At 46.1% G+C, this 26486-nt stretch overlaps 2 protein-coding genes and 1 long non-coding RNA gene across 3 annotated transcripts in view; 1 reads left to right on the top strand and 2 right to left on the bottom strand.

The window, feature by feature from the left end:
- The window catches only part of LOC121000856 (gastrula zinc finger protein XlCGF66.1-like), a 576261-nt gene extending 559133 nt beyond the window's left edge, over window positions 1-17128 (bottom strand). Inside the window, exons 1-4 of the mRNA XM_040431589.1 lie at window positions 16992-17128; window positions 5926-6052; window positions 4411-4515; window positions 4204-4327 (exon numbers count right to left, since the gene is read on the bottom strand). Of these exons, the coding sequence (XP_040287523.1) occupies window positions 4204-4327; window positions 4411-4515; window positions 5926-6003 (307 nt within the window). The 5' untranslated portion in view covers window positions 6004-6052; window positions 16992-17128. The remainder of the gene's footprint in view (window positions 1-4203; window positions 4328-4410; window positions 4516-5925; window positions 6053-16991) is intronic.
- The window catches only part of LOC121000840 (gastrula zinc finger protein XlCGF26.1-like), a 60330-nt gene that overhangs the window by 1812 nt on the left and 32032 nt on the right, over window positions 1-26486 (bottom strand). Inside the window, exon 5 of the mRNA XM_040431553.1 lies at window positions 3701-3803. Coding sequence (XP_040287487.1) covers window positions 3701-3803 — 103 coding nt within the window. The remainder of the gene's footprint in view (window positions 1-3700; window positions 3804-26486) is intronic.
- LOC121000888 lies at window positions 181-26136 on the top strand. Its single transcript, XR_005778930.1, has 3 exons — window positions 181-203; window positions 15651-15657; window positions 25900-26136. It is a non-coding gene; the product is annotated as an uncharacterized LOC121000888 (long non-coding RNA).

Below are 26486 nucleotides of genomic sequence, written 5' to 3'. Positions count from 1 at the left end.
ATTTTTAATAATATAATTTTTTTAAATAATACTGATATTTTTTAACATATAAAAATGCAGTTTAGTGCAGGGCAGTGGAGAGGAACAGTGCGGTGATGTATGAGGAAGCCATGGCTATGGAGTCAGCGTAAGGCCGGATTACTATTCTCTATTAAAATTCTTTGTATAAAATAATCTGCCTTAAAGGGAACCTGTCACCTGTAGTACGTGGCCCTCACAGGGGGCAGCATAGTGTAGTCACAGGCCCGGTGATTTCAGCGATCTGTCACATCTGTGCTGGCAGTCAGTACTGAGAAGTCGAACCCCACAGTGTGCACCAGGGCTGCGAGGGAGACAAGTCCGATAAGTGACTATCTCTACCCTCCCCTGCCTCAGGACCCAGACTGACTGGTTTTCCTATGCACAACTGGAAAGAATCCTGCCAGTGAATGTCGGGAGGAGGCGGACGGTGGGGGTAGTGAGCCTCATCGGACTCATCTCCCTCCTAGCGCTGGCATGTGCTGTGGGATTTGGACTATCGGTAATTTAAAAGTAGTGACTGCCAGCACAGAAGTGATAGGTTCACTCTAAAGAGCATATGTCAGCAGGATCAACACTATTAAACCAGGCCCAGGCCTACTGCTTGTTAGAGTTAATCATACTGAGTGGAACCACCCCTCCGTTCTTTAACAAGAGCTCCAAAACTGCATGTGAGGATCAGGAATTATAAGTAAATAATTGTGGCAGAGTCACTAATAAGGGGGCACTGGGAGATCTGTAAAGGGGCAAGCAATAGAATTTTCACCGGTGCCCTCCACAAGACCGTCCCCGCTTCCATTCTCTATACAGACTATGCCCCCGCTAATGTGCTCCCTAAGGAGTCAGCAAGGGGACCATTAGAGGATGGGTGGGGGGCAGTGCTGGAGTCTTAAGTAGGAGCAGAATGGTAGTCGGAAATTGTGTCAGGTTGTCACGGACAGCTGGGAAGCTGAGCAGAGTGGGGGCGATTGCTTACTTATCCGGAATCTCTTAGTATATAGGACCGGCCAAAGGCAACCAGTATTTAGGGTTGGTGACCTGCTTTTATTAGACTGTGGAAATGCTGTTAGACTCTGCCCTGAAAGTCCAGTCCTGCTGAATGGGTTCACAAAGGGAAGAACAGGTGACAACTCCAGCCTTCTGATCAGCGCTGTGGGATATCAGGTGGTCAAACAATTAAAGGGGTTGTTCAGTTACTGACCTTTTCTACAGACCCCACATCGAGGACCCCACATGTAAGACGTACTTTTCCCCCCAAAAGTGTGTGTGTGTGTGTGTGTGGGGGGGAATGTCAGTGCATCTTCTAAAGCGAATACTAGTGAGTGCTTCCATTATTCAGTTTTACCGTGTAGGGAACGCAGTAAAAATAAAACCCATTGCACTGTGGTGGAACTGCACTTTATATCATAATGACTCAGAGAAAGCCGGGAGTAAAAAATGTAAATGAAAGACAAAAAATTACCCAGGGCTGAAAGGGTTAAGAAAGTAGCGCTGTCCTATCTAGTCATTACTGGATCCTAAGTGACAATCACGGCCAAGTCAGTCTATAAGACGCAGTTTTTCTCCTTGTTATGTGAAGTGTTACCTGAATTCATCTCAAGGGGCTAAGGCAGATCAGGCCTTCCCACCGATGAAGAGATTGTTGGTCTCTCCCACGTTCTGGTCTATGTTGACCACACCAAGCCTTTTACCCTGTATACTGAGGGAAGCTTGGAGAGGCTGGGGGCAATCCTGACCCAAATTCAAGATGGCAGGGAGCGAGTAATGGCCTATACTAGCAGAGCACCGAGAGGTGGAGGGAAGAACCCGGAGAGAACTATTAGGCCACAGCTGCTGGGGGTAGTACAGGATTTTACTGAGAGGTTTAATGGCATCTTGTTGGCAGCAGAATTTTGTGTAGTGGACAGACAACATCGCCAAGTGACTTGGGACACCGCCGTCTCGGGGTGGGGGGTGCAGAGCAGCAGTAAATGGCCAGGAGGACAAAGATCAAATACAAGGTACGGTACTGACATAGCAGTGGGAATACTGCTGTTCTGCGACCCAGTAGAAACAGCCAGTGGTCCCAGTAATACAATGTTAGAAGATATAACCTTCCTCTTCCATGGCTGAGATCTATGACTAAGCCCCCATACTCTTACAGCCAACCGAACATTCAAATGTAATGGTGAAGTAATCGGCTGCCGCTCTCTGTCTGGCTCTGTATGGATCAATCACAGAACCAAGTAGGTTAACCTACTAACACGGATACTTCCATAATCAGAACATTAGGACGATTGTGGACGTCCAGATGTATACTTACCTGTAAGTGGAATGCTATGCGCTTTATTTCACTTTAGTTTTAATGCTCATGTGCACTGACAGTATATATTGTTAGTGTGATATTTTAATAAAATGTTTTTCATATATACCACATGGTTCTGTGATTGATCCATACAGAGCCAGATAGAGAGCGCCGGCCTAATTCTTTACCATTACATTTTCCTTCTTTGACAGTGGGTTTGTCTTAAGGTGTCTGCACCCGCTCCATACTTAGGTGTAGTATAAGCCACTGGACGTTTACTCCTTTTTTGAACATTCAAATAATTGCTCCTAGAAGGAGTCATTGCACTGAGGTGTCAGGAGGAAGAGGAACCTGCAGTGGAGGTGGGAGCCGAAATCCTATGAAGTGGCATGGCAGCCCAATCCTCATCATATTTTAGAGGATTACGGAAGGTACCCGCGGCCTGTATGGACGACACATATGGTGACACCTTGCACATTCATAATTTGGACACCAGAATCCAGTGCAGTCCAAAGTGTGACATGAGGCCTGTGAAATGCTGCACAGAGGGACACCAGGACACGTCCAGGAGATTCATGGAAGAGACCTGTCACCCCGATATTACTGAGCAAGTCCTGGAGAGTCACAGCGCAGACCTGAGGGAGTCGTTACCACCTTAGTGTAATGGGCTAGGATCAGCGGGAACACTCCTACTGCTTCCTCTTCTCCTGTCTACTAGTATGTTTGGGGCAGTTGCTATGTATTATACAGTAGCTGATCTCTTGCTCAGCCGACCTCTCTTCTGTAGCTCACCTTGTTTGGAGAGGAGCTCCTGACTGGTTAGCCTCGCTGTAAATATTCCTAGTTTCTGCAGGGGGCTGCTGGTTATAGTGTAAGCTCTGTGCTTTTCAGTCCAGTAATCCTTTTATTTTCTAGTATCTCTCCTAGTTTACTTCATCAGTGTACCTTTGTTCTTATGGTTATGGCGAACACTCGTTCCCAACAATCTGTCCGTGTAAATGTGCTGCCGATCACCTAATAAATGAGCGAAACAGGCCTTAGTGTCCTCCTGTTTGTTTTAGGGTCAGTTTTACAGATTAGTGTTTTCCATAAGAATGTCTGTAGGGACAGTGAGGGTCAGTGATGGGATTGGGGTCAGCGTCTAAGGACAGATCTAGGGAAAGCTCCTCCAGTCAGGGTCACTTATTGTCTGTTCAATCATCCGCTCACCATATAACCCCCATCATCCGTTTGTTCCACCATCTGATTACCATCCCCATCTTTGGTACAGTCATCTACTGATGAGTTCTATATCTGATATGTGCTTTGTATTATTCTTAATGGGGCGGTCCGGCTGTTACATAGTTTGGTCCTACAGTAACAGACTCATCTCTGCTTCATGTAGTGGTCACTACTCACCTGGGCTCTTATCTGTAGGAATCTCCTCCTTGTATTCCTCATCGCCCCTCACATCTGTCTCTGTAGCATTAATATTGCGCAGATCTTCATCCTGATATAAAATCTGTGAAGCAAATATTGTAAGTTACAGGACAGTCGGACAAGTTGCAAGAAATATTTTCCATGACCACAAAAGATCGTTAAAGGGGTCATCATCCAACTTTAACCTTTTTTAACAGATCCCTTCAGAGTGACCGGACTTGTGGTGGGTTCATACTTATCTGACTCTGGGAATCAACATCCCATTGATGGGGGCATGTGACCACTGCAGCCAATCACTGGACGCAGCAGTGACCAGCGATAGGGAAAATCTCCGTTACCTGACCATAGTGTGGAAGGAGAGGACGCGGACATCTCTCTGGTGTTGTCATCTGACTGAATCTCTCTGCAGGAGACACAGAAACTGGACTCAGACTTTACATACAGAGAATTCCAGGACATTTGTATTTAGTCCTGTCCGTTACCTGGAGATGTGAGGGGCTGGTCCTCCTCCATCTTGACCTCCTTGTACAGACCCTTGTGTCCTTCTAAATACTCCCACTCCTTCATGGAGAAATAGACAGCGACATCCTGACACCTTATAGGAACCTGACAACACAATGACACCGTCATCACCCAGACCCCTCCAGTGCTGTGACTGTATAATGTCCCAGCATTCCCGGCGGTGTCACCTCTCCAGTCAGCAGCTCCATCATCTTGTGGACGACTTCTAGGATCTTCTCATTGTTCTTCTCATGTATCAGATTACTAGACGTCTTCTTCACCGTGGAGTAATCCTGTTCATTGAAGACATAATAATAAATGTCACCATGTACATTCCAGAGTCCATCACTTCTACAGCCATGTCCACCTGTAATTACCATAGATAATGATGTAATGTGACATCATCGGAACCTCTCACCTCTCCAGTCACATCCCCTGTAATTACCATAGATAATGATGTAATGTGACATCATCAGAACCTCTCACCTCTCCAGTAACATCCCCTGTAATTACCATAGATAATAGTGTAATGTGACATCATCAGAACCTCTCACCTCTCCAGTCACATCCCCTGTAATTACCATAGATAATGGTGTAATGTGACATCATCAGAACCTCTCACCTCTCCAGTCACATCACCTGTAATTACCATAGATAATGATGTAATGTGACATCATCAGAACCTCTCACCTCTCCAGTCACATCACCTGTAATTACCATAGATAATGATGTAATGTGACATCATCGGAACCTCTCACCTCTCCAGTCACATCACCTGTAATTACCATAGATAATGGTGTAATGTGACATCATCAGAACCTCTCACCTCTCCAGTCACATCCCCTGTAATTACAATAGATAATGATGAAATGTGACATCATCAGAACCTCTCCAGTCACATCCCCTGTAATTACCATAGATAATGATGTAATGTGACATCATCAGAACCTCTCACCTCTCCAGTCACATCACCTGTAATTACCATAGATAATGATGTAATGTGACATCATCAGTACCTCTCACCTCTCCAGTCACATCCCCTGTAATTACCATAGATAATGATGTAATGTGACATCATCAGAACCTCTCACCTCTCCAGTCACATCCCCTGTAATTACCATAGATAATGATGTAATGTGACATCATCAGAACCTCTCACCTCTCCAGTCACATCCCCTGTAATTACCATAGATAATGGTGTAATGTGACATCATCAGAACCTCTCACCTCTCCAGTCACATCACCTGTAATTACCATAGATAATGATGTAATGTGACATCATCAGAACCTCTCACCTCTCCAGTCACATCCCCTGTAATTACCATAGATAATGATGTAATGTGACATCATCAGAACCTCTCACCTCTCCAGTCACATCCCCTGTAATTACCATAGATAATGGTGTAATGTGACATCATCAGAACCTCTCACCTCTCCAGTCACATCACCTGTAATTACCATAGATAATGATGTAATGTGACATCATCAGAACCTCTCACCTCTCCAGTCACATCCCCTGTAATTACCATAGATAATGATGTAATGTGACATCATCAGAACCTCTCACCTCTCCAGTCACATCATCTGTAATTACCATAGATAATGGTGTAATGTGACATCATCAGAACCTCTCACCTCTCCAGTCACATCTCCTGTAATTACCATAGATAACGATGTAATGTGACATCATCAGAACCTCTCACCTCTCCAGTAAGCAGGAAGAGTATCTCTAGGGTAAGATTTAATATCCTCTCCGCCATCTTATCCCTGTCTCCATCCATTATCTGGTACTGATGATGTCATCGGACAATCCTATATCACAGGAACCTGAATGGAAGAAGAGGAGTCAATGTAGAATCCGCGTGAAATCCCATAGAAATGCTTATAATGACCGGAGATGATGAGGGACATTTGGGGAGAAATCAGAGGAGATGAGGTCTTCTCTCTATTGTCTGGATTGATGACTAGAAGATCTCGTAAGGCCAGTTCCTCCATGTTTGAGGTCACAGCAGTGTAAAGTATGGTGCACCCTCACACGACCCCTACATACAATCCCTGGCTGAAGTGGTGATACACCCGACCAATCAGCTGCTTGAGGAGACCGTGGCTCGCCGGTGAGCGCTGCAGTCTTCTCGCAGGTCACCAAGCGCCGTCTTTAGTAAAGTGGTTGTGCTTGATATCGCAGCTGTGACCGGTGAATGTGACATCACATGGCCTTGGAAGAGGCGTAAGAGGTCACCGAGCGCAGCAGCCTCTTCATACAGCTGACTGGTGGGGTCCCGGGAGTAGGAGCCCCCCGATCTCATGACCTATCCTGAAGATCGGTCATCAATATGATAATTCCAGAAAACCCCTCTGACACCACTACTTTATAAGAGGGTCTACAGGAATGTCCAGTTCACCCGGAGGAAGTCTTCTGGGTGAACCGGAGACAAGGAGGGAAGACGCCGGTGATGGCGGCCGGACCGGTCATGGAGGAACAGGAAGAAGATTTCTGTTCTTCCTTCTTGATCCAATTCATCTCTAGTTCAGGTCAAATATTGACCAACTGTTTATTAAATTAAAACTTCACTTTTATTTCATATTTTTAATATATATGTAGTATTTTTACACTTAGAACATAACTACTAAACTATAGACGTTAAAACTCTCAGTGATGCGGTCTTACTCTTTATTCCTACCTATATGCTCAATGATTCGCTGTTGTAGCTGGCTTGTATCAATGGACTAAACAGCAGGGGGGAAGGTAAGTGGAAACAGGGGGGGAGGGGAGGGGGAGGGGTAGGGACATATGACGGATAGTGAAGATAAGTGAGATACTTTATGAATAGGTTAGAGGTGGTGTTGCTGTGTAGTAGCTTTATTATACGCTCCTATATACTCTGGAGCGTTAATCTACTGTGTGATAGATTTACTTCACTTTTGTTTGTAATTGTTGCAGCCTCTGCTGCTCTTATTTTTCCTCCTCCTGCTCAGCTGCTGCTCATATTTCTCCTCTTCCCTCTCTAACTGTTATATAACTTGTCCTATGTTGATTCTATTGCTGCCGCCTGCTATATGACTCTGTAGATGTGCCCATATATTGGAGCATACTGCCGCTATGTCACTGCCTAAAACCTGAACACTCCTACACTCTGCTTCCCGACATGTTTCGCTGTGTAACCAGCGTCTTCAGGGGATAAGGCATGTGTGAGTGTTGGGGGCGTGGACCATCATTTAATCACTCCTATTTGGTCACATGTTTCCATGCTCCAATGATTTACCCGGACATCATTCCCCTCCCCTTTTGCTGCCGCGCCTCCTTATCCCTCATTGGCCACCGAGGATCGTTGTCACATGATGCATTCTGACGCTGCATAGTGATGGGGATTCGTCATATGATGCATTCTGACGCTGCATAGTGATGGGGATTAGTCACATGATGCATTCTGACTCTGCATAGTGATGGGGATTTGAGCATGCGCCCGAACTTATGTTTCTTTTTACTCGCGATCCTATTCCTGCGAGTTTCCTGCATGATTGGCGCATGCGTACGGACTTGGATCATTATTTCCTAACTAGATGTTCTCGAGATACTGGCTTCCATGACTCCGTGCTTGCGCATATACTAGGGCTGCACGATAAATCGAAAAAATAATCGAATCTCGATAATCGGCAAAAGCGATATGGCGATTTGGCCGACCCGAAAATTCCGCGATTATATATGAAGGGGCCCCGCGCACATAACTGGCTTTGCGTGTAAAGTATTTTACTAGTGTGTGAAACAATCTCTCTCCTTTTGATAACATGGCCGCCTCTGTACTCACTGTCACTATGAATGCACTGCAGCGAGCGGACCGGCCGGCGCGTGACTGACGTCACTTAGTAACGCTCCTGCTTCTTGAAGTGGGAGGAGCGTTACTAAGTGACGTCAGTCACGCGCCGGCCGGCCCGCTCGCTGCCGTACGCTGCAGTGCAGTGCATTCATAGTGACAGTGAGTACAGAGGCGGCCATGTTATCAAAAGGAGAGAGATTGTTTCACACACTAGTAAAATACTTTACACACAAAGGCAGTTATGTGCGCAGTTTAGGACACATAGGGCCATGAGGGGAACCAGCATAAAATGCTATATGTCTTATGCTGGCCCCCCTCATGGCCCTAAGTGTCATAGCACACATCCCCTATAACAGCGTCCTCCACGGATCCCCCACAACACAGCGCCATCCACAGATCCCCCACAACACAGCGCCATCCACAGATCCCCCACAACACAGCGCCATCCACAGATCCCCCACAACACAGCGCCATCCACAGATCCCCCACAACACAGCGCCATCCACAGATCCCCCACAACACAGCGTCCTCCACAGATCCCCCACAACACAGCGTCCTCCACAGATCCCCCACAACACAGCGTCCTCCACAGATCCCCCACAACACAGCGCCATCCACAGATCCCCCACAACACAGCGCCATCCACAGATCCCCCACAACACAGCGCCATCCACAGATCCCCCACAACACAGCGCCATCCACAGATCCCCCACAACACAGCGCCATCCACAGATCCCCCACAACACAGCGTCCTCCACAGATCCCCCACAACACAGCGTCCTCCACAGATCCCCCACAACACAGCGTCCTCCACAGATCCCCCACAACACAGCGTCCTCCACAGATCCCCCACAACACAGCGTCCTCCACAGATCCCCCACAACACAGCGCCATCCACAGATCCCCCACAACACAGCGCCATCCACAGATCACCCACAACACAGCGCCATCCACAGATCCCCCACAACACAGCGTCCTCCACAGATCCCCCACAACACAGCGTCCTCCACAGATCCCCCACAACACAGCGTCCTCCACAGATCCCCCACATAACAGCGTCCTCCACAGATCCCCCACATAACAGCGTCCTCCACAGATCCCCCACAACACAGCGCCATCCACAGATCCCCCACAACACAGCGCCATCCACAGACCCCCCACAACACAGCGCCATCCACAGACCCCCCACAACACAGCGCCATCCACAGATCCCCCACAACACAGCGCCATCCACAGATCCCCCACAACACAGCGCCATCCACAGATCCCCCACAACACAGCGCCATCCACAGATCCCCCACAACACAGCGCCATCCACAGATCCCCCACAACACAGCGCCATCCACAGATCCCCCACAACACAGCGCCATCCACAGATCCCCCACAACACAGCGCCATCCACAGATCCCCCACAACACAGCGCCATCCACAGATCCCCCACAACACAGCGCCATCCACAGATCCCCCACAACACAGCGCCATCCACAGATCCCCCACAACACAGCGCCATCCACAGACCCCCCACAACACAGCGCCATCCACAGATCCCCCACAACACAGCGCCATCCACAGATCCCCCACAACACAGCGCCATCCACAGATCCCCCACAACACAGCGCCATCCACAGATCCCCCACAACACAGCGCCATCCACAGATCCCCCACAACACAGCGCCATCCACAGATCCCCCACAACACAGCGCCATCCACAGATCCCCCACAACACAGCGCCATCCACAGATCCCCCACAACACAGCGCCATCCACAGATCCCCCACAACACAGAGCCATCCACAGATCCCCCACAACACAGCGCCATCCACAGATCCCCCACAACACAGCGCCATCCACAGATCCCCCACAACACAGCGCCATCCACAGATCCCCCACAACACAGCGCCATCCACAGATCCCCCACAACACAGCGCCATCCACAGATCCCCCACAACACAGCGCCATCCACAGATCCCCCACAACACAGCGCCATCCACAGATCCCCCACAACACAGCGCCATCCACAGATCCCCCACATAACAGCGTCATCCACAGATCCCCCACATAACAGCGTCATCCACAGATCCCCCACATAACAGCGTCATCCACAGATACCCCATAACTATGTCATACCCAGCCGCATCAGCGGCTCATATGGGAAAATCCAAGCAAATAGACCTCTAGCACAATTCTCTTAAAATATCGCATCGCATATCGTTATCGCAATTTTTAGGGCCCTAATCGCAATCGCACAAAATTCCCATATCGTGCAGCCCTAGCATATACTTGATGTGTCTACAGATCCTGGTTTGCCTGCTCGATCGAATTTGAGCTGCGCAGACGCGAGGACTTATTGGATTACTTCTTTATTCTCTCATATACACTCATATTGGTTTCCCTTTCTCTTTTGTCACTGGACTCACTTTTATACTCTGTCTACCTGCACCGTTATAGATAATGGCTGTATATTTGTATCTGTTTGGATTATCTGTTACTATATCGGTGCATTTACAGATTTCTTTTTTGTCATCCTATATACTTCCTCTCATTGTCCTGTAACAATAGGTGTATGAGGACTAGATTCATTTCAATCATTTTCACCATCCACCTTAGGGGTAATTTTATTAGTTTTTTTACTTTTCTTTGAGAATTATACCAGTTGACGTTCAACTAGTTTTTTTTTTATTTCGATTTTTATTGGGATTGCTTTCTTTAATGTTTTATGTAGTGAAGTGTATCCAATATTTATCACCTTTTTCTCCTTTATTTTGGTCAGATGGCATATTTCTATCTACTACATTCCCCCCACCCGGTGGACTCCTCGCCCTCCAATTCGGAATTCTCTCATACTCAATGTAAGTATCACTTTTTCTATTTATATATGGTAATATTCATTTTTTAAATTCTCATTTTTAGATGGTCTCTCCCTCATTCTACTTGTCTATTGTCTCCTGTTTATTATTTCTATTATAGTCATTCTTTTTGTACACTCGTTTATCTTTCTTCCCTTTTTTATCCTATTTTACTGTAACAATGTTCTATAAAAAGGGCGAGAAGGTGAATCCTTCATGAATTCCAATTGGTGACAGCGATTTGAGTCGATATATCCACCTAGCTTCCTCCATTTCCCTGCCTTGGGCCTACTTTGATCTTCTGTATTCCCCATATTTGGAGATCTTTTGGATTCCCATTATGGTATTTATTGATGTGTCGTACAAGGGGTGTATCGTCATCAGTGTTTAGATTACTTAGATGTCTCGAAATTCTCCTCCTCAGCTCCTGTATGGTTTTGCCTATGTAGATCTTGGGGCATTTGCATTGTATTGCATAGATTACACCGGTCGTCTTGCAGTCTATATATTCTCTAATGATGTATTTTTTTCCATCATATGGATTTATAAATTCTTTTTTTGGAACCATATACTTGCAAAATGCACACCCACCACATAGGTAGGATCCCTGTGTGGACAGCCAGTTCTTTTTTATGAACGTCTTTTTTTGAAAATGGCTGTGTACCATTAGATCTTTAAAATTTGTACCTCTTCTGTAGGTTACTGAGGGGCTACTAGGTAGTACTTCTCTTAGATCGTTGTCTGATCTTAATATGTGCCAATATTTATTCAAGATCCCGTAGATCTTTTGATGTTGATAATCAAACGTACCTATACATCGTATTGTTTTTTCGTTTTTCATTTCCTTCCTTTTGAACAGACTCTCCCTTTCCATCTTTTTCCCTCTGTTGTGCGCTCCATACAATACCTTTCTTGGATATCCCCTATCCAGAAACCTCTGATACAGTACTTTGCATTCTTCTTCTAATGCTGTCTCACTAGTACTGTTTCTTTTGGCTCTCAGATATTGAGCTACGGACATCCCTTTTTTTAGAGGTTTTGGATGGCAGCTCTGCCAATGGAGGAGGCTATGGCTTGCTGCTTCTTTCCTGTATATTTCGGTGGTCACTTCTCCATTATTTTCTATATTTATTTTCAGATCAAGAAAGTTTATACTTTTTTTATTGATCTCTGCCGTGAATTGCAAGCCTACATCGTTTTTGTTGAGGCCCTTAGTGAACTCGTTGAATTGTGCTATAGTGCCGTTCCAAAATATCAGGACGTCATCTATATACCTACCCCAATACATTATGTGATCTGTGTACAATAAAAACGTGCTTATCTTCCCCCAAAAATAAATTTGCAAAACTCGGTGCACATACCGTCCCCATTGCGGTACCGGTGATCTGTAAATAATACTGCCCATTAAAAATAAAATAATTGTGTGCGAGAAGAAAACGTAATAAAGTGATAACTAAATTATTGTGCTCGTGAAATTGTGTACCTTTAGTGTATAAATAAGACTCAACTGCCTTTATCCCTAACCCGTGCTGTATACTGGTATATAGGGCCTCAACGTCGAGGCTTGCGATCAGGGTATTGTTATTAACATGTATTTCCTTGAGCTTTACACCTGTGTCGCTGGTATCTTTAAGATACGAAGGGAGAGTCTGCACAATGGTTTTATCATAGCGTCCACATATGTGCTTATACCTTCACACATGTCGTTGTTCCCAGACACTATGGGTGTCACAACCAGACAGCTGAGAAGATCTGACAGAAACCTTTCAGAACTTCCTCCTTGAGTTTCTTTGTTTTGGTTTTCAGTTCATCATCTCGTTGGCCTCTCTCAGCTGTCATGTGTTTGGACTGATTGCATTGCTTTAAATTCCTCCCCATAATGCATTAGGTTGCGGCTTATACAACTTCCTAGAGTGTGTGCATGCTGTTTCTATTTCCCAGTCCTCTGCAAGATAAGTGCTGTTCCTTTATTTGTGATTTTCTGTCTGCTGGATTTTCAGGAGACCCTGACTCCCTCCGTGTCTAGTGTAGGGAGCCGGTGGTCGTGTCCCCTCACTATTGTAGGGTCTTCAGGTATTAGATAGCAGTGGTACGTGGATATGCGCCCATCCACCTTTGGGGTGTTCGCATAGGCTGAGCAGTCAGGGAGAGTGGCAGGTCTAATGCAGGGGTCTCCCTTTTGTTCCTTAGTTGTGGATCCAGTGAGTCATTGATAATATTGCATTGTCTTGTTTCCTGTACACCATCCGTGACAATGGGTCTTCCAGGTATAGGTCCACGTTTTTTGTGGATTTTTGGCAACGCGTAAAATGTCGCTGTAGTCGGATATGGTTTATACATCATATTGTACTCTTCTTTCGTTATTAGTTCTTTCCCCCTTGCGTCCATCAATATCTTTTTTAATTCTTTATTGAATTTTTCTGTGGGGTTACTGTCTAACTTTTTGTATGTTGTATTATCGTCCAGTAACCTCATCACCATCCCAACGTACTCCTCCGTGTTCATCAGAACTACGTTTCCCCCTTTATCTGAGGGTTTTATTGTAAGGTTTCGTTGTTCTGTAATTTCTCCAATTGCTCTCCTTTCCTCTGGGGACAAATTTTCTCCCATCTCATTTCTTTTCCTCTCTATCTTCTCCAGATCGCCCGTCACCAGATTCACAAAGGTTTGGATGTTAGCGAATTTAGAAATTTGTGGAGTGTATTTTGATTTTGGGCGCATGTTACTGAAGGGGGCGACAGGTCTTATAATTTCACCCGCTCCTTCCCTATGTAATTCTTCTACAGCCTCTAGTGCTGTTTTTTCTCCACTTCTCAGGGTCGTTTTTTTCTTTAAACTCTTTGCGTAATGCAAGTTTACGGGCGAATAAATGAATGTCTTTCACCCAAGTGAAACATTCAAATTTAGGAGTTGGAGTTTATGAAAGTCCCTTTTGTATCAGGGATTCATATTCAGATTTTAATATTACAGAGGATCTATTTATAATCTGCATTGTATTCACATTTTCTGGTTGTACCCTATAGTTTAGTAGTTATGTTCTAAGTGTAAAAATACTACATATATATTAAAAATATGAAATAAAAGTGAAGTTTTAATTTAATAAACAGTACATGACCCAAAAACGTAAATAGGTCCTGAGTGACCACCAGTTAGTAAACTTAAATACTAAAACGTTAACTTGTACTGTGAGGTCAAAAGGTAAAAACAATTTAAAATATTGACCAACGACCCGATTCTGGGGCCGGAGCCAGACGTTGTTTTTTCGAAGGCCCCAATTTACATAATAAATTGTCCCCCAGCAGCTCGAGACCAGATCTGGTTCATCATTCACATGGAGGCTGCACCGGAAGGAGCGGAACGTTAGAACTGCCTGAGCTGTATCTGCAGGACTGACTGGACAGTGAGGGGACTATAACCTGTGACCACGTAGGTGTGGACTGTGCGGAGCCCCACGTGGCCTGCAGCATGTGGGACACGCCCTGCGCAAGTTACAAACCAGGACACGAGAAGATGGAATATAAAGAGGGGTCTAGAAAAGCAGCGTGTGGCTCTGCATCTCCAGCCTGGACGGGACCCCTAAGGGCCGGACCTGGTGAGAGATAAGGGGGGGGGGGGGGCCGGGGAAGGCCATTAATCGGCGGGAAGCTGAATGGTCCACGGGTCATGGACCTCACAGCCAAACAGGACAGTTACCTAAACAGGACCTCACCCTCCCGGCTGGTACAGAGGGATCCCCAGTGTGATAGGGATGATGGGCAAGTAGTCATGGAGCGGACCATGGGGAACCTCCTCTCTGATTGGTCGTTTATAGTCACATGGTATTTAAAAAGCTGGAAGCAGCAACTGTGAACAAGTAACATTGGATTCTATGGATTTTACATTTTAACAGGAATTTTCAGACATTTAACCCCTTCATAATAACAGGGACATTTTCCATTTTCATTTTTTACTCCCAGCCTTCCCGGAGCCAGGACTTCTTTATTTGTGTCACGGCTGTATGTGAGCAACCAGAGCATGCACAGAAAAAAGAGCTACTGACCGGATCCAAACTAGGAAGGATAAAGGTTACCCCTGTCAGACCCTCGAAAGCTCTCCCTATGCTGCTAAGCCCATGCCCGGATCCAAATGATGGAAGGAGGCATGCCCGCGTACCTAAGACTGATGAGCACTGTAACCCCTACAATAGTGGAAGGGGCACGGCCACCGGTGCCCTGCTCAGTATATGGAGGGAACCGTGGTCGCCTCGGATCCAGTCAGAAAACACACAGATACACAACAATGTCTGCACACTTAGCTGAAGGGGCTGCAGCAGAAGTGAAAACGGATCCAAAGACAGGCTGGCAATATCCGGAGTACTTGCTGCAGCAGAACACAGGTCCAGTGAAAGGATAGCATGCAAGGGAAGATACTCAAGCAAGAGCTACAACCCAAATGAGAAATACACCTACAATAGGAGGAGGGGGAATATAAAGGCAGGGAAATCAAACGCAGCTGGGAGGAAGGAAACAGAAAACTCCTCCCAGCTCTAATAGTGACATCATCACAGGGGTGGAGAAACAGAGCTGTGAGAACGTCCCAAAGCTCTGGTAGTGACAATTTCCCATTAACACAGATGACGAGGACGTTAACATCGCCGGACGAGGACTTGTTATTTGTGGGACCAGTTGTACTTTGTAATGGCGCCAGTTACGGTTCTACACAATGTAGTGGGAAGCGGGAAAATCCCAACTGGGGGATAAAAAAAAAAAAACACCCACAATTCGGGCAGTTTTCTGGTTTTGCTGTCCCAGCGTTTCCTGGCCGGTTCCCCTCATCCTCCGGTCGGTGCGATTACAGAGACACCACATTTATACAGGTTTTATTGTGTTTTAATACTGAAAAAATAAAAACTGGAAAAACCGAATGTTTTCTCTGCATCCCCATCTTCTGACCGCCATAACGTGTGCGGCGCTGTGTGCGCATTCCCAGTCTCTGCTTCTCACTGACGCCGTATTGTGGATGGCGGTTTTATCTATTTTTTCCCATTTCCGCTAAATCCTTGTAGATTTTAATAGCGGAGGCGCCGGCGACGTGTGTTGTTTATGTACTTTTAACTTTGGGGGGGGGGGGGGGGGTTTGAATATTTTTTTTTATCCTGTTTTATAGTTCCAGGTTCTTGCGCCTCCAGGTGCCGTGGTCACGAGCCCCGGGGGACGTGGCGGCTGCTGCTGGATCGGTCCCTGCCGTATAAACATGTCGCTGGTTTTATCCCGTTCTCGGCTTCTCCCTGTGACTTGTGGCTGGATCGGCGGAGCTCCTCCTCCAGGTCTGTCATAGGACGTCCACTGGAGACCCTCCCCGCAGCAGCACCAACCCCGTCACATCCAGCAGACTGCGGGGAGGATCCTGCGGCACTCATAACAGACTGCACTACTGAAGCATCCGCTGCCACAGACATCATACACTGCACTACTGAAGCATCAGCTGTGACAGACATCATACACTGCACTACTGAAGCATCAACTGCCACAGACATCACACACTGCACTACTGAAGCATCAGCTGCCACAGACATCACACACTGCACTACTGAAGCACCAGCTGTGACAGACATCACACACTGCACTACTGAAGCACCAGCTGTGACAGACATCACACACTGCACTACTGAAGCACCAGCTGTGACAGACATCACACACTGCACTACTGAAGCATCAACTGTGACAGACATCACACACTGCACTACTGAAGCATCAACTGTGACCGACATCACACACTGCACTACTGAAGCACCAGCTGTGACAGACATCACACACTGCACTACTGAAGCACCAGCTGTGACAGACATCACACACTGCACTACTGAAGCACCAGCTGTGACAGACATCACACACTGCACTACTGAAGCATCAACTGTGACAGACATCACACACTGCACTACTGAAGCCCCAGCTGTGACAGACATCACACACTGCACTACTGAAGCCCCAGCTGCCACAGACATCACACACTGCACTACTGAAGCACCAGCTGTGACAGACATCACACACTGCACTACTGAAGCATCAGCTGTGACAGACATCACACACTGCACTACTGACTGCGGCCCCCGGCTCCCCGGTACCTGCTCCTCCTCATGCCGGGGCTCTCCCTCCCGCTGTCCGGACATCAGAGCCTCTTTACAGGACGTTTCCAGCAGAACTTCCTCTTTCCCTCAGGTTCCTGGAGTTTTCCTCTCCCAGCATGCTTTGCGGTGTGACGTCACAGGGCTGGCCCCGCCCGGCAAACTGGTCAGTCAGCACTAGCCCCGCCCCCTACACCTCCGGCGGCCATGTTAGTACACCCAGACATGGCTCCTGCTCCTCTCCTCACATCACTGAGGGCCACAGGCGCTTCCCTCACCATCTCCAGAGCCCCAAACACTGGGAGCGGCCAGCACAGCCGTATCTAAGCCTCTCATGTGAGATACAGCCTGCTGAGCCTGGATCACAGCTTCTCTTGTGTGATACTGTCTGCTGAGCTGTGTATCTAATCCTATCCTGTGTGATACTGTCTGCTGAGCTGTGTATCTAATCTTATGTGTGATACTGTCTGCTGAGCTGTGTATCTAATCCTATCCTGTGTGATGCTGTCTGCTGAGCTGTGTATCTAATCCTATCCCGTGTGATACTGTCTGCTGAGCTGTGTATCTAATCCTATCCTGTGTGATACTGTCTGCTGAGCTGTGTATCTAATCCTATCCTGTGTGATACTGTCTGCTGAGCTGTGTATCTAATCCTATCCTGTGTGATACTGTCTGCTGAGCTGTGTATCTAATCCTATCCTGTGTGATACTGTCTGCTGAGCTGTGTATCTAATCCTATCCTGTGTGATACTGTCTGCTGAGCTGTGTATCTAATCTTATCATGTGTGATACTGTCTGCTGAGCTGTGTATCTAATCTTATGTGTGATACTGTCTGCTGAGCTGTGTATCTAATCCTATCCTGTGTGATACTGTCTGCTGAGCTGTGTATCTAATCCTATCCCGTGTGATACTGTCTGCTGAGCTGTGTATCTAATCCTATCCTGTGTGATACTGTCTGCTGAGCTGTGTATCTAATCCTATCCTGTGTGATACTGTCTGCTGAGCTGTGTATCTAATCCTCTCCTGTGTGATACAGTCTGCTGAGCTGTGTCTCTAACCCTATCCTGTGTGATACTGTCTGCTGAGCTGTGTATCTAATCCTATCCCGTGTGATACTGTCTGCTGAGCTGTGTATCTAATCCTATCCTGTGTGATACTGTCTGCTGAGCTGTGTCTCTAACCCTATCCTGTGTGATACTGTCTGCTGAGCTGTGTATCTAATCCTATCCTGTGTGATACCGTCTGCGGAGCTGTGTATCTAATCCTGTCCTGTGTGATACCGTCTGCTGAGCTGTGTATCTAATCCTATCCTGTGTGATACTGTCTGCGGAGCTGTGTATCTAATCCTCTCCTGTGTGATACTGTCTGCTGAGCTGTGTATCTAATCCTATCCTGTGTGATATTGTCTGCTGAGCTGTGTATCTAATCCTATCCTGTGTGATACTGTCTGCTGAGCTGTGTATCTAATCCTATCCTGTGTGATACTGTCTGCTGAGCTGTGTATCTAATCCTATCCTGTGTGATACTGTCTGCTGAGCTGTGTATCTAATCCTATCCTGTGTGATACTGTCTGCTGAGCTGTGTATCTAATCCTATCCTGTGTGATACTGTCTGCTGAGCTGTGTATCTAATCCTATCCCGTGTGATACTGTCTGCTGAGCTGTGTATCTAACCCTATCCTGTGTGATACTGTCTGCTGAGCTGTGTATCTAACCCTATCCTGTGTGATACTGTGTATCTAATCCTATCCTGTGTGATACTGCCTGCTGAGCTGTGTATCTAACCCTATCCTGTGTGATATTGTCTGCTGAGCTGTGTATCTAATCCTATCCTGTGTGATACTGTCTGCTGAGCTGTGTATCTAATCCTCTCCTGTGTGATACTGTCTGCTGAGCTGTGTATCTAATCCTATGTGATACTGTCTGCTGAGCTGTGTATCTAATCCTATCCTGTGTAATACTGTCTGCTGAACTGTGTATCTAATCCTATCCTGTGTGATACTGTCTGCTGAGCTGTGTATCTAATCCTATCCTGTGTGATACTGTCTGCTGAGCTGTGTATCTAATCCTGTCCTGTGTGATACTGTCTGCTGAGCTGTGTATCTAATCCTATCCTGTGTGATACTGTCTGCTGAGCTGTGTATCTAATCCTATGTGATACTGTCTGCTGAGCTGTGTATCTAATCCTATCCTGTGTGATACCGTCTGCTGAGCTGTGTATCTAATCCTATCCTGTGTAATACTGTCTGCTGAGCTGTGTATCTAATCCTCTCCTGTGTGATACTGCCTGCTGAGCTGTGTATCTAATCCTATCCTGTGTGATACTGTCTGCTGATCTGTGTATCTAATCCTCTCCTGTGTGATACTGTCTGCTGAGCTGTGTATCTAATCCTCTCCTGTGTGATACTGCCTGCTGAGCCGTGTATCTAATCCTATCCTGTGTGATACTGTCTGCTGAGCCGTGTATCTTATCCTCTCCTGTGTGATACTGTCTGCTGATCTGTGTATCTAATCCTATCCTGTGTGATATTGTCTGCTGAGCTGTGTATCTAATCCTATCCTGTGTGATACTGTCTGCTGAGCTGTGTATCTAATCCTCTCCTGTGTGATACTGTCTGCTGAGCTGTGTATCTAATCCTATCCTGTGTAATACTGTCTGCTGAGCTGTGTATCTAATCCTATCCTGTGTGATACAGTCTGCTGAGCTGTGTATCTAATCCTATCCTGTGTGATACTGTCTGCTGAGCTGTGTATCTAATCCTATCCTGTGTGATACTGTCTGCTGAGCTGTGTATCTAATCCTCTCCTGTGTGATACTGTCTGCTGAGCTGTGTATCTAATCCTATCCTGTGTGATACTGTCTGCTGAGCTGTGTATCTAATCCTGTCCTGTGTGATACTGTCTGCTGAGCTGTGTATCTAATCCTATCCTGTGTGATACTGTCTGCTGAGCTGTGTATCTAATCCTATGTGATACTGTCTGCTGAGCTGTGTATCTAATCCTATCCTGTGTAATACTGTCTGCTGAGCTGTGTATCTAATCCTCTCCTGTGTGATACTGCCTGCTGAGCTGTGTATCTAATCCTATCCTGTGTGATACTGTCTGCTGATCTGTGTATCTAATCCTCTCCTGTGTGATACTGTCTGCTGAGCTGTGTATCTAATCCTATCCTGTGTGATACTGTCTGCTGAGCTGTGTATCTAATCCTATCCTGTGTGATATTGTCTGCTGAGCTGTGTATCTAATCCTATCCTGTGTGATACTCCCTGCTGAGCTGTGTATCTAATACTCTCCTGTGTGATATTGTCTGCTGAGCTGTGTATCTAATCCTCTCCTGTGTGATACTGTCTGCTGAGCTGTGTATCTAATCCTATCCTGTGTGATACTGCCTGCTGAGCTGTGTATCTAACCCTATCCTGTGTGATATTGTCTGCTGAGCTGTGTATCTAATCCTCTCCTGTGTGATACTGTCTGCTGAGCTGTGTATCTAATCCTCTCCTGTGTGATACTGTCTGCTGAGCTGTGTATCTAATCCTATCCTGTGTAATACTGTCTGCTGAGCTGTGTATCTAATCCTATCCTGTGTGATACTGTCTGCTGAGCTGTGTATCTAATCCTATCCTGTGTGATACTGTCTGCTGAGCTGTGTATCTAATCCTATCCTGTGTGATACTGTCTGCTGAGCTGTGTATCTAATCCTCTCCTGTGTGATACTGTCTGCTGAGCTGTGTATCTAATCCTATCCTGTGTGATACTGTCTGCTGAGCTGTGTATCTAATCCTATCCTGTGTGATACTGACTGCTGAGCTGTGTATCTAATCCTATCCTGTCTGATACTGTCTGCTGAGCTGTGTATCTAATCCTGTCCTGTGTGATACTGTCTGCTGAGCTGTGTATCTAATCCTATCCTGTGTGATACTGTCTGCTGAGCTGTGTATCTAATCCTATGTGATACTGTCTGCTGAGCTGTGTATCTAATCCTATCCTGTGTAATACTGTCTGCTGAGCTGTGTATCTAATCCTCTCCTGTGTGATACTGCCTGCTGAGCTGTGTATCTAATCCTATCCTGTGTGATACTGTCTGCTGATCTGTGTATCTAATCCTCTCCTGTGTGATACTGTCTGCTGAGCTGTGTATCTAATCCTCTCCTGTGTGATACTGTCTGCTGAGCTGTGTATCTAATCCTATCCTGTGTGATACTGTCTGCTGAGCTGTGTATCTAATCCTATCCTGTGTGATACTGTCTGCTGAGCTGTGTATCTAATCCTATCCTGTGTGATACTGTCTGCTGAGCTGTGTATCTAATCCTATCCTGTGTGATACTGTCTGCTGAGCTGTGTATCTAATCCTATCCTGTGTGATACTGTCTGCTGAGCTGTGTATCTAATCTTATCCTGTGTGATACTGTCTGCTGAGCCGTGTATCTAATCCTATCCTGTGTGATACTGTCTGCTGAGCCGTGTATCTAATCCTATCCTGTGTGATACTGTCTGCTGAGCCGTGTATCTAATCCTATCCTGTGTGATACTGTCTGCTGAGCCGTGTATCTAATCCTATCCTGTGTGATACAGTCTGCTGAGCCGTGTATCTTATCCTCTCCTGTGTGATACTGTCTGCTGAGCTGTGTATCTAATCCTCTCCTGTGTGATACTGTCTGCCGAGCTGTGTATCTAATCCTATCCTGTGTGATACTGTCTGCTGAGCTGTGTATCTAATCCTATCCTGTGTGATACTGCCTGCTGAGCTGTGTATCTAATCCTATTCCGTGTGATACTGTCTGCTGAGCTGTGTATCTAATCCTATCCCGTGTGATACTGTCTGCTGAGCTGTGTATTCAATCCTATCCTGTGTGATACTGTCTGCTGAGCTGTGTATCTAATCCTATCCAGTGTGATACTGTCTGCTGAGCTGTGTATCTAATCCTGTCCTGTGTGATACTGTCTGCTGAGCTGTGTATCTAATCCTGTTCTGTGTGATACTGTCTGCTGAGCTGTGTATCTAACCCTATCCTGTGTGATACTGTCTGCTGAGCTGTGTATCTAATCCTATCCTGTGTGATACAGTCTGCTGAGCTGTGTATCTAATCCTATCCTGTGTGATACAGTCTGCGGAGCTGTGTATCTAATCCTATCCTGTGTGATACTGCCTGCTGAGCTGTGTATCTAATCCTATCCTGTGTGATACTGTCTGCTCAGCTGTGTATCTAATCCTATCCTGTGTGATACTGCCTGCTGAGCTGTGTATCTAATCCTATCCTGTGTGATACTGTCTGCTGAGCTGTGTATCTAATCCTATCCTGTGTGATACTGTCTGCTGAGCTGTGTATCTAATCCTATCCTGTGTGATACTGCCTGCTGAGCTGTGTATCTAATCCTATCCTGTGTGATACTGTCTGCTGAGCTGTGTATCTAATCCTATCCTGTGTGATACTGTCTGCTGAGCTGTGTATCTAATCCTATCCTGTGTGATACTGTCTGCTGAGCTGTGTATCTAATCCTATCCTGTGTGATACTGTCTGCTGAGCTGTGTATCTAATCCTATCCTGTGTGATACTGTCTGCTGAGCTGTGTATCTAATCCTATCCTGTGTGATACTGTCTGCTGAGCTGTGTATCTAATCCTATCCTGTGTGATACTGTCTGCTGAGCTGTGTATCTAATCCTATCCTGTGTGATACTGTCTGCTGAGCTGTGTATCTAATCCTATCCTGTGTGATACTGTCTGCTGAGCTGTGTATCTAATCCTATCCTGTGTGATACTGCCTGCTGAGCTGTGTATCTAATCCTCTCCTGTGTGATACTGTCTGCTGAGCTGTGTATCTAATCCTATTCTGTGTGATACTGTCTGCTGAGCTGTGTATCTAATCCTGTCCTGTGTGATACTGTCTGCTGAGCTGTGTATCTAATCCTATCCTGTGTGATACTGTCTGCTGAGCTGTGTATCTAATCCTATCCTGTGTGATACTGTCTGCTGAGCTGTGTATCTAATCCTATCCTGTGTGATACTGTCTGCTGAGCTGTGTATCTAATCCTATCCTGTGTGATACTGTCTGCTGAGCTGTGTATCTAATCCTATCCTGTGTGATACTGTCTGCTGAGCTGTGTATCTAATCCTATCCTGTGTGATACTGTCTGCTGAGCTGTGTATCTAATCCTATCCTGTGTGATACTGCCTGCTGAGCTGTGTATCTAATCCTATCCTGTGTGATACTGCCTGCTGAGCTGTGTATCTAATCCTATCCTGTGTGATACTGTCTGCTGAGCTGTGTATCTAATCCTATCCTGTGTGATACTGCCTGCTGAGCTGTGTATCTAATCCTATCCTGTGTGATACTGTCTGCTGAGCTGTGTATCTAATCCTATCCTGTGTGATACTGTCTGCTGAGCTGTGTATCTAATCCTATCCTGTGTGATACTGTCTGCTGAGCTGTGTATCTAATCCTATCCTGTGTGATACTGTCTGCTGAGCTGTGTATCTAATCCTATCCTGTGTGATACTGTCTGCTGAGCTGTGTATCTAATCCTATCCTGTGTGATACTGCCTGCTGAGCTGTGTATCTAATCCTCTCCTGTGTGATACTGTCTGCTGAGCTGTGTATCTAATCCTATTCTGTGTGATACTGTCTGCTGAGCTGTGTATCTAATCCTGTCCTGTGTGATACTGTCTGCTGAGCTGTGTATCTAATCCTATCCTGTGTGATACTGTCTGCTGAGCTGTGTATCTAATCCTATCCTGTGTGATACTGTCTGCTGAGCTGTGTATCTAATCCTATCCTGTGTGATACTGTCTGCTGAGCTGTGTATCTAATCCTATCCTGTGTGATACTGTCTGCTGAGCTGTGTATCTAATCCTATCCTGTGTGATACTGTCTGCTGAGCTGTGTATCTAATCCTATCCTGTGTGATACTGTCTGCTGAGCTGTGTATCTAATCCTATCCTGTGTGATACTGCCTGCTGAGCTGTGTATCTAATCCTATCCTGTGTGATACTGCCTGCTGAGCTGTGTATCTAATCCTATCCTGTGTGATACTGTCTGCTGAGCTGTGTATCTAATCCTATCCTGTGTGATACTGCCTGCTGAGCTGTGTATCTAATCCTATCCTGTGTGATACTGTCTGCTGAGCTGTGTATCTAATCCTATCCTGTGTGATACTGTCTGCTGAGCTGTGTATCTAATCCTATCCTGTGTGATACTGTCTGCTGAGCTGTGTATCAAATCCTATCCTGTGTGATACTGTCTGCTGAGCTGTGTATCTAATCCTATCCTGTGTGATACTGCCTGCTGAGCTGTGTATCTAATCCTATCCTGTGTGATACTGTCTGCTGAGCTGTGTATCTAATCCTATCCTGTGTGATACTGTCTGCTGAGCTGTGTATCTAATCCTATCCTGTGTGATACTATCTGCTGAGCTGTGTATCTAATCCTATCCTGTGTGATACTGTCTGCTGAGCTGTGTATCTAATCCTATCCTGTGTGATACTGTCTGCTGAGCTGTGTATCTAATCCTATCCTGTGTGATACTGTCTGCTGAGCTGTGTATCTAATCCTATCCTGTGTGATACTGTCTGCTGAGCTGTGTATCTAATCCTATCCTGTGTGATACTGCCTGCTGAGCTGTGTATCTAATCCTCTCCTGTGTGATACTGTCTGCTGAGCTGTGTATCTAATCCTATTCTGTGTGATACTGTCTGCTGAGCTGTGTATCTAATCCTGTCCTGTGTGATACTGTCTGCTGAGCTGTGTATCTAATCCTATCCTGTGTGATACTGTCTGCTGAGCTGTGTATCTAATCCTATCCTGTGTGATACTGTCTGCTGAGCTGTGTATCTAATCCTATCCTGTGTGATACTGTCTGCTGAGCTGTGTATCTAATCCTATCCTGTGTGATACTGTCTGCTGAGCTGTGTATCTAATCCTATCCTGTGTGATACTGTCTGCTGAGCTGTGTATCTAATCCTATCCTGTGTGATACTGTCTGCTGAGCTGTGTATCTAATCCTATCCTGTGTGATACTGTCTGCTGAGCTGTGTATCTAATCCTATCCTGTGTGATACTGCCTGCTGAGCTGTGTATCTAATCCTATCCTGTGTGATACTGCCTGCTGAGCTGTGTATCTAATCCTATCCTGTGTGATACTGTCTGCTGAGCTGTGTATCTAATCCTATCCTGTGTGATACTGCCTGCTGAGCTGTGTATCTAATCCTATCCTGTGTGATACTGTCTGCTGAGCTGTGTATCTAATCCTATCCTGTGTGATACTGTCTGCTGAGCTGTGTATCTAATCCTATCCTGTGTGATACTGTCTGCTGAGCTGTGTATCTAATCCTATCCTGTGTGATACTGTCTGCTGAGCTGTGTATCTAATCCTATCCTGTGTGATACTGTCTGCTGAGCTGTGTATCTAATCCTATCCTGTGTGATACTGCCTGCTGAGCTGTGTATCTAATCCTCTCCTGTGTGATACTGTCTGCTGAGCTGTGTATCTAATCCTATTCTGTGTGATACTGTCTGCTGAGCTGTGTATCTAATCCTGTCCTGTGTGATACTGTCTGCTGAGCTGTGTATCTAATCCTATCCTGTGTGATACTGTCTGCTGAGCTGTGTATCTAATCCTATCCTGTGTGATACTGTCTGCTGAGCTGTGTATCTAATCCTATCCTGTGTGATACTGTCTGCTGAGCTGTGTATCTAATCCTATCCTGTGTGATACTGTCTGCTGAGCTGTGTATCTAATCCTATCCTGTGTGATACTGTCTGCTGAGCTGTGTATTAAATCCTATCCTGTGTGATACTGTCTGCTGAGCTGTGTATCTAATCCTATCCTGTGTGATACTGTCTGCTGAGCTGTGTATCTAATCCTACAGGAGGGTGGTTACATTTCTATATGTTGCTGTTTTGTGCTCGTGAATGGAGTATAGAGCTGAGGACATGGGTTACTAGATCGCCGCTGGCACATCCGCAATCCCCAGTCCCCATAGCTCTGTGTGCTTTTATGGTGGAAAAAACCGGTTTGATACATATGGAAATCCCCCTGAGATGAGTCCTGTAGGTGAGAGGAGTCGGGGACTGGGGATTGCGGATGTGCCAGCGGCGATCTAGTAACCCATGTCCTCAGCTCTATGCACAAAATCCCGGTGACAGGTTCCCTTTAACCCTCTGATGGTTTCTGCTCCGTTATTTAGTAACCTTAGCTAAAAAGAAATAACCTGGGGCCGGAGTGCCGGACGACCGCACAGCAGAGACGCCGCCGTACCCACTACTCTATAGAAGAGCTCTCACTGAATAATTACTGTTTACTTAACCCCTTCCCAGGCAGTGACGTACATGTGAAGCGGGCGCCATAGACACCTGGGGCTAATGTCTGTGATCGGCAATAATGCCAATTGCAGACATTTAACCCTTCAGATTCTATAGTCAAATGTAATCATAGCATCTAAGAAGCTTAAAAACTTCTCCTGAGTGATCCGAGGCTGCCGCAGCCATGTTCCTGTGTAGACACT

This window comes from Bufo bufo, chromosome 5 (assembly GCF_905171765.1).
Source record: "Bufo bufo chromosome 5, aBufBuf1.1, whole genome shotgun sequence".
Classification (NCBI taxonomy): domain Eukaryota; kingdom Metazoa; phylum Chordata; class Amphibia; order Anura; family Bufonidae; genus Bufo; species Bufo bufo.
This window is presented reverse-complemented; position numbering and strand designations above follow the sequence as displayed.